Raw genomic sequence first — 8,563 nt, forward strand, 5'->3', positions numbered from 1 at the left:
AATCTTGAATGGCTGCATACTGGCAAGCTTTGCGCAAGGGTTTTGTGGTTTCTTTGATTACTTTCCAGTTCTGTGTGCCTTACAAGTGGCATGAGAGGTTCAACGGAATTCCTCAGGTGAAAACTTAGCGTCTGTCGGAGTCTCGACAATGAAGCTATCAGACCAGCATTGCAGCACTGTCTTTGGAAGCATTGTGGAGTAAATGATTAATTTGAGAAAGAGTTCTTCCCATCAGGGATCCACCCTGGCATGAGAATAGTCTCAATTTAGAGTCAACGCCAACGCCAAGCGCCAGAAATGTCCCTTCTCCGTCCCTCCTTGAAAGGCTTTTAATCAAGCGAATGGAGTCAGGGACGACTCGGGGATTCTCGCTTACCATGTCACTTGTCCGATTGGCTCCAAGGACGTCATACCTGAAGAGATTGTGGATCCGACGGGAAGTGTGCTTGATCTCCGTGTTGTGTTGGTGGTGATGAACCTATGCTCGTCAATCATGGATTGCCTGCCAGGACGAGGTGATGCTGCCAGTCCAAAGGTCAACGTCTCATGTGGAATGCTCCTCGGAAGAGCCAGAGAGACCAACCAAGGCACGGAGTACGTCAGCTTTACCAAAATTCCTTATGCCTTACCCCCAACAGGTAATCCAAAACCAACATTGCCTTCGTATCGTTCAGTTCATGTTGCAACATTTTACCGTCGTTTATGCTATCAAGGTAGGCTCCGATTTCGGAAACCACTCCCAGCGGATGATTGGCAGGAAGTTTACCGAGCAAAGTCCAAATGTTCTCGACCACTTCAACTCAACAAGCTAATAGGGTGAAGCGCCTACTGTATACTATATAGAGTAAATAGTGTTCAAGGCCATACGAAGAAAGGCCATGTTAATATCCTTCTTCCAGGAACCGAGTCATTGGTCAAGAAGACTGCCTACATCTCAATGTGTACACACCAGATCTGCCCATTACTGAAAACCAGACTAAATTACCAGTCATGGTGTGGCTTTACGGTAAAACAATTGCCCACTCAAAGAGGAATGACAAATAATTTCAAAGTGGTATAACAATTCTAGGGGGTGAATTCGTAATGGGGGATGCATCGGAGGATATGCAACTTCCCGAACACATTATGGACAATGGGCAAGTGGTTGTGGTAACCGTGAACTATCGTTCAGGTCCTTTAGGCTATTTATGCTTAGAGAGCGAAAAAGCTCCGGGAAACTTGGTAAGGGCGTCGTTATGTGTAGTATAGTTTACTGTACAAACGAATTTCTCTCTCTTCGAGTCTGGGTGTCTTGGGAAAACTCTACAAAATGGAACAAGTTTTGAGAGTAAAAAAAATGGATTCCACCGGGGGGAGTCCTGGACTCCAAAGTTAGATTAGACCTGCCAAGGGAATGCTAATGTGGAAAAGGTTTGCCCAAAACTCATGAAAATGAGAAACCGGAAGTCCTCCGAGACCTGACACTGCACCATGTTTTTGGAGCCCAGAGTTTAATTTGATTCTTTTTCAAGGCTCTCTGGGATCAAAACATGGCCTTACATTGGGTAAAGCAGAATATTGCGGCCTTTGGAGGCGACCCCAATAACGTTACCTTGGTTGGTGAAGGATCCGGAGCGGTTTGTGCTTGCTACCATCTGATTTCTCCTCGAAGTGCTGGACTTCTGCACAAGCTCATCATTATGTCCGGATCTTTGGCCTCGTTGGCATACCATTCTGACCGGGAACCAGTGGACATCGCTAGACAATTTGCCAAAAAATTGGGCTGCGCCAACATAGAAAGTCCAGACGCCATTTTGCAACAACTCCAAGAGCTCAAGTGAGTCTAGACATGAAACATAAACAAGATATTTGAATAGGAGGAAATGGGATTCACGCGTGAGTCTGGAAATGGAATTTCCTCTCTCTGAGTTTTAATTCAATTTTTATTCCTTTTCCAATGTGTTAACTATCGAGTTTCTGGCTTGATTATCTAGTCATTCTTTTTGAGCGCGAAGAAGCACTTCTAAATAAAATGAGCTTCTTAACGATTCCACTTGCACCACGTTAAAAAGGGAAAAGAATTGCTACCATCGGGGTTGCAGTACGACAAAAACGATGGAATCAGCCACAAGAAAACCCATTTTAGAGTTCTAGCGCACAAATCTCGGTCCCAAAATCTGACTTTTACTTTAAGACTACTGTAGTGTACGTTTCTATCTATTCTAGCGCCGAGGATATTGTGGGAGCCTCTGCTTGCTTGCAAGAATGGAGCCATTTCAGTCCCAATCCCTGGCTTCCAGTTGTTGATGCAGGCTTCTTGAAAGAACCATTCATACCAGGACATCCATTCGAAGTTATTGCCAAGGGCAAAATCAACAAATTACCCCTTATATTCGGATCCACCTTGGACGAGGGTAGGGTGAAATATTGGTATCCTCCAGCTATTGCTTGAGGAAAATGACGGCCCGGAATGATCATCTTTGTTCCATGTTGATGAAGAGGCCTTCTTAAATGAAGCGTCACTAAAATCCTTGGCTTTATGAGCGTTTTATTCTCTAGGCAAGAAATGTATGCTTTAGTATTACGTGGTTTAGAGTATGGTAATAGTTTTTTTTAGTCAGTCAGTGCCTCAAGCACAAACCCTCTTAAAGGAAGAAGGAAAATGGACGTGAAGGCCAGAACAAGAGTGGCCAAGCCCAAATAGAGACGGGAGTAGGGTCTCGTATTGGACAAGCGGTGACAAAAAAAACTTTATTCGGACTCGGAACAATGCTTGCCTTCCGTCCCCATTACATGTTAAAGCCCGGGTACATGATGTTCTGTATAATGTATAAATGTGCCAGGCCCATTCGGCTCCTTGCAAGAGAAGAGATAATATCATGCATCAGTGAGCTTTTTGTGGGGAGAGTGAGCTCCAACTTTTTGTTGGTCGAAACAAAAAGAGCCCTCAATTGCACGCATGTTTGAAGCCTTGCTTGACTCCAAGTTTTTTTTTTCAAACATTTCTAGGAATCTATTTCGCTTCGTCTTTCCTTGGGTCCGAACCGATTTCGCTGGGGCCTCAACTGGCTGAAAATTGGCCTCTTATCTTGGGTGGGATCCTTTTGAACCGAAGCGGAAGCAAATTTGACGCCTCAGACATTTCTACCATCACCAAGATTAAAGAGTTCTATTTGGGCGATGACGCGGAATTCAACCGAGAAAACAAGCAAAAATTGATCCAAATGTTCGGGGATGCTTTCACTTTTGGTGGTAAGACAAGAGCTCCGAAAGATATCAATGTTCGCTCAATTGATTTGGGCATGCTATAAGTCCGGTATTTGAACACGATTTATTGTTATTTCGCGGTATGAATAATGCCAAAGCATTACTAATCAGAAATCCCTTTGCCACTCGTCCATGCTAATAAATATGACCTGACTAGGAAATGAAATGTTCTGCAAGCTGATCAACTCCGTCTCTGCCCAACCAATTTACCAATATTCTTACGAGTTTTTGGGATCCTGTCAGTTTGGCGAACTCATCACGTACCCACCAAAGAACGCCTTATCTAAAGTCATGCTCGACAAAATCGGATTGAAGGTATTTTCAGTTCTCACTATTACGTAACCATTTCACTAAGGATGTGCAATCATTTCTGCGCAGATCCACTCTTCCAAAGAGGAGGGGGTTTCCCACGGTGACGACCATTTTTGCTTCTTCTCCTCAAATCTCCCGATGATGGGCAAATCATTCTCCAAAGGGACTGATGGGAAAGTATCGGATCGAATGGTTCAGTTGTGGGTGAATTTTTCAAAATTTGCTAATCCGACTCCTAACCAGAGTAAGATTATATCAGCTGGTTTACGGTTACTCCCCCTTTTGATGGCAGAATAGCAACGCTGATATCTAACTCCGTTTCAGATGATCCCCACTTGGGTCGATTGACTTGGGATCCTGTCAAGGGTGATAAACGACCTTATCTCGCCCTGAGCACCAAATTTGAGGTCCGCGAATTCTCTGCCGATCTGAAGTGTCGCTCAGGATTCTGGATTGGGCTCATTGAGAGCCAGCAGGAGAGGAAAAAGGCCCCACTTCCAGATTCGTAAATTCAGGGCGCAGCCCTTTCATTTGAATCTCACTCAACCTCCAAGTTAATCTCGCTCTTTCAAACAGAACCATATTACTACTATCTTTCACATGTTGCATGCTTCGAATTTCATTCATCTTATGCAATTTAAATTACAAATGGGAATCTTCTTGGCCATTATCTACCCCGAAGTACAAAATCGAAAAAAAACACTCATTTTGAAATATAGTGCACATGCTTCAAATCTCAATTCCGACAAGATGAAGTGATCTGTTAAGTCGTTTCCTGAGTCGCATTACCATACCAAAGTCAATAACTCATCCTGCTGTCTAATGTCTGACAACTGGTGCCAGAAAATGTCATTTTGAAAACATTCCAAAGCTTTGTTTGAGTTTGCTTTTGAAGCACTTGACTTTGTTTTTGAGAAATAGAAGTGATAACTAGGCTTTATAACATTTTAAGGGTGACCACTCTCTCCGTTTCCAGATCTACATAAAGTTCTAGTTTACACGCAAATTTATCTGGCGATTCAAATGCATCTTCGATTCAAATGTATATTCAACAGTACTACGCCGATGATTTTCTAATGGTATATTACAAACCACGATTGACTCTCATTCAGAATTTTTCCAAGCGATTTATTGAGCAAGAGAAATGTTCAAACCCTACCAAATATGTCGTAGCCGACCGACTCTGAGTACCTTGGGTAATTTCTCAATTGTCCTCCCTCATGTACTGTATGTACGTAGGCACGGGTTAGGCTCCTATTCACAATTCCAAGCGCGTTTCCATTCGTCAAAACCGAAAGCGTCATGATTCGCCAGATTTCCAAGGATGAACCGTTTAAACCCCCTGGTTAGACATGAATTGTAAATCATTAGCAGAACAATTGCAATGATTTATTCCCAACTTCAAAGCAGATCTTCGGCCTCCGACGAGGGCTTGAGGATCATGGCGGAATTTGAGAACGAGAAGAATGGTAATTACCTGCAAAATTGACACATCCTGGAATTTAAGATGATAAACCATCCGCTATTTAACATGGTGCTTGCAAGTCTCGACGTATGGTAAATGAAGGAAGATGGATTGTGCTGCTGATTGAAATCCGCACATTTAAATTGTCTCCACCATTGCTTCACCTCAATGGAATTGTTGCTCAGACAAGGATCATTTACCATAACCAAAGCATGTTCATTTACACGGGGGGAGTACACAGACTTGATAACGGAAAGGGCAATATCAAAGCTCTGAAAAATGGCACGCCTGAATCATAATTGCATTCTATGGTTTTGTGCGAAAACTCTATGAAAAATTTGACCTTGGACAAATTGTAACCATATGAATAATTCACGTTGATAAGTGGAGTTTTGTATGACAATACGGATCAAACACGAGCGTTTATGGCGTCAACAACCGATATACTAGTTAGCAAGTTGTTTGTAGGTCTTGAGGCTGTGTCAATTTTAAACTTGACAGACCATTTCTCATACCAAAAAAATTCTATGGTAGCGGATTGATTCCAGCAAAGGAGAAGTATTGATAATGTATTGTACTTTCAAGATACAGTAGATGGGTGGAAAGTTGGACTTTTGGCATTAGCCCCGGATTTTTCAAGTGCTTGAAAAAGAAAAAGTGATTGTCACGATTTCCTTAACATTGGTGTTTTTGTTTATGCTAAGTATTTTAAGGATCGAAAGTATAATCTGCTATATGAACATTCATTCCAAAGGCGTGAGAAAATTCCCGAAAAGAGTATTGCATATTGTTTTTCTTGCTCTAATGAGTTGCCGCAAAGTTTCTGTGCAATTGAAACTGAGCAATTTTCAATTGATAGACATGAGCACATTCTGAGCCTGATACAATAGAAAAATAGATAGATATAGATAAATATAATCTATACGTTCAGGAATTCTTTGATCATGATGAGATTCTGTCAGGATCTACGTGGTTTTAGGGTTTGCATCTTAATATATCAACTGTTTCATGAGCATGTAATTCCTCAGGTTCTGGGGAAGAAATAGCTTGTTTTCACCAAGACCTGGGCAAAAACACATAATGGAAATACCTAGTCTGTAATGTTACAGAGGCCAAGCTTCAACACGTACATAAGTCTCAAGAATTGATATTCCTTTCTTGTTTGTTCAGATCGTAAGTTCGGGCTCTAAATTGCGTCAAAAATCATTTATCAGGCATGAAAATTGCCTGCCAAGAAATGGTTCGAGACATTTCTTCCTCGGCCAATCGAGTCTGAGTTTATACTTAGAGGCACTCAAGCCAAAAAGATTTCAACAGGATAGGCGTCAATTCCGCGAGAGGCGTTGGTTCACTGCAGTTTTATACATCCCGTCATCACTAGCTATTCACAAATGGTTCACGTTTATTCACATCATTGATATCTCATCTCAAATTGTTGCCGCTAATCTCCCAGGGTTTCTCATAATGAAATGATGCCTCTCTGGGGTTTGAACAAAGATGGGTTCGGGACGATGACGCCGTCATTGACTTAATTTTTTTAAACTAATGAGTGAAGAATTTATCATCACTTTTTATTCCCGATTGAGTTAGTCCAGCTTCCTATTGGGCATTGGTACACTTTTGCATGTTAATAAGCCTTTTGAGAATAGTCTGTTTGTTTTGCACGTTGATAAGCCTTTTGTAATTAGTCTTTTTACTTGTGCCGTAATTATTCATCAGTTTGGCGATTTCGTCCAAATTCATCCTGATGTATAGCTCTCGATTACATAAAGTGATTGAAAGATTGTGGCCACAATCAGTATCAATAGCTAATAATGCTGTTCCAATTAAAGAACGAATTTTCCGCATTGTGCAATAAACTTGCCACGAATCGAATGGATAATGTGAGTTTTGTTCAAAATAATGATGCCCACCTCTGCTCATACTTAAGCAAGAAGCAAACAAGATATTTCAAGACGGAAAAATACTGTAATTGCCTGCAAAAGGGAGATTAGTCTCTCACATTTTAGTTATCGGATAATCCGAGTCCTTCACTTTAGCTTTATGCAAGCATGAACGAGGAAATGGCCTGCCCGTTTCCGATCAAGGGACTAAATTGCTAAACAACTCTAAATGAGTCGTTTTGATTAATGACCAATGTGCTCAATGGCTAGTTAATTTAAATATGGGTGGAGCGCTAGCTCAATCTTGTGAGTAAGGAGGCTGTTGAGCATTCCTGGTCACTTGGAAAATAAACGTACATCACGTAGTCACAAACTTATTCTTTGCACCAAGCGCACTTGTAGTTAGGGATGAGGCGAAGTTGCGTATTCAAATTTGAATGAAAGAACTCACGAGCATCTTCATAAACAAATGTTTTCATTGTCAAGAATAAGCCTCATTGGTCACATCCCAATTTATGGATTATGGATTACAATAAGTGTCACTAGAAGAATTGATTGACTTGCTTGGTTTGTTCATGGATGAGTTGAGCTTCAACTACCCTCTGATTTCAATATTTTATTGTCACAACTCATTCCAACCTATGTAGACTATGTGTGAAAAAAAGTTTAGGATTCATATGAGCAAAGACCTAGTGTTTATAAAGTGAGGAAATAATAGACAGAAATGTCCAGATCCTTCAGCATTAAAAATGTGGTCCGATTAATTCTAAGTTTAGCTTAATGATAGCTCACCAATTGCTGAAGGAAATATTTACATAAAATTAGTTTAAATTTCATGGCTTGAACCACTCACGTGAATGGATTAACTAAATGAATAAATACTGGCGCTATCGTGCAAAAAAAAGAAATACAGAAATAATTCTTTTTGGCAGAGTATTTTTAGAAATATGCATGACCTGTTATTTGTTGTTCCTGTGATCAAGTTTTTCAATCTAAAAATACACCTCAAGCTCTTGATGAGATTGGCTCGAAGTCTACGTCACGTAGCCTATAATAGATGTCATGAAGAAAAAGAGATAATTATCCCGTGGCTTCTATTAACAAAACACAGTGCTCCATTCACGGGGGTGGTTCACCATTAGGCCCAACTACGAACTATTGCATATACTGCACATAGCGAACGCAGGACATGCCCAGGCTCAACAATCCTCATTACAAGCTTAGCTCACACCGCAAAAAGAGCGCCTATAATTGAACTTTGTCATAAAGATGTGGCAGATTACATTCTCTTGTCGTTGAACATCCCTTCTTAGTTCAAGAGCTTCGCCAAAAGGATAGGTGCTTTAAGCTCTACTTATGCCTTTAATCTGAATAGTCGATATTGGATGCGATCATTCATTTTGGCTTCGAGGCATTGAAGCATTCACCAATTCGAGTTTTAATCATTTTAGCAAATCCCTATCGTGTACTTGACGCCCATTCCCCTCTCATCCTTGATGGTAGGAAAGTATGTTTTCAATCAAAGCGATCCATGTAGGGACATTTCACCCACCAACATACCATTACAGCCTTGGGGAAACTGGGTGAGGGATTTGTCGATTGAGGTCTCCGACAGCCATAATGAATTTGATTCCTTCGGGCGTGACTGAGGGCCCAT

General features: G+C 41.1%; 1 protein-coding gene across 1 annotated transcript; it reads left to right on the top strand.

Annotated features, from left to right (window-relative positions):
* Nucleotides 1–54: 54 nt before the first annotated feature.
* LOC131878754 (esterase E4-like) lies at nt 55–4,605 on the top strand. Its single transcript, XM_059224865.1, has 10 exons — nt 55–638; nt 714–816; nt 900–1,006; nt 1,070–1,221; nt 1,512–1,816; nt 2,206–2,393; nt 2,989–3,231; nt 3,404–3,561; nt 3,625–3,802; nt 3,883–4,605. Exons 1-10 carry the CDS (start codon nt 473–475, stop codon nt 4,065–4,067), a joined length of 1,785 nt encoding a protein of 594 aa, XP_059080848.1. The 5' UTR covers nt 55–472; the 3' UTR covers nt 4,068–4,605.
* Nucleotides 4,606–8,563: the final 3,958 nt, after the last annotated feature.

This window comes from Tigriopus californicus, chromosome 4, assembly GCF_007210705.1.
Source record: "Tigriopus californicus strain San Diego chromosome 4, Tcal_SD_v2.1, whole genome shotgun sequence".
Lineage (NCBI taxonomy): Eukaryota > Metazoa > Arthropoda > Copepoda > Harpacticoida > Harpacticidae > Tigriopus > Tigriopus californicus.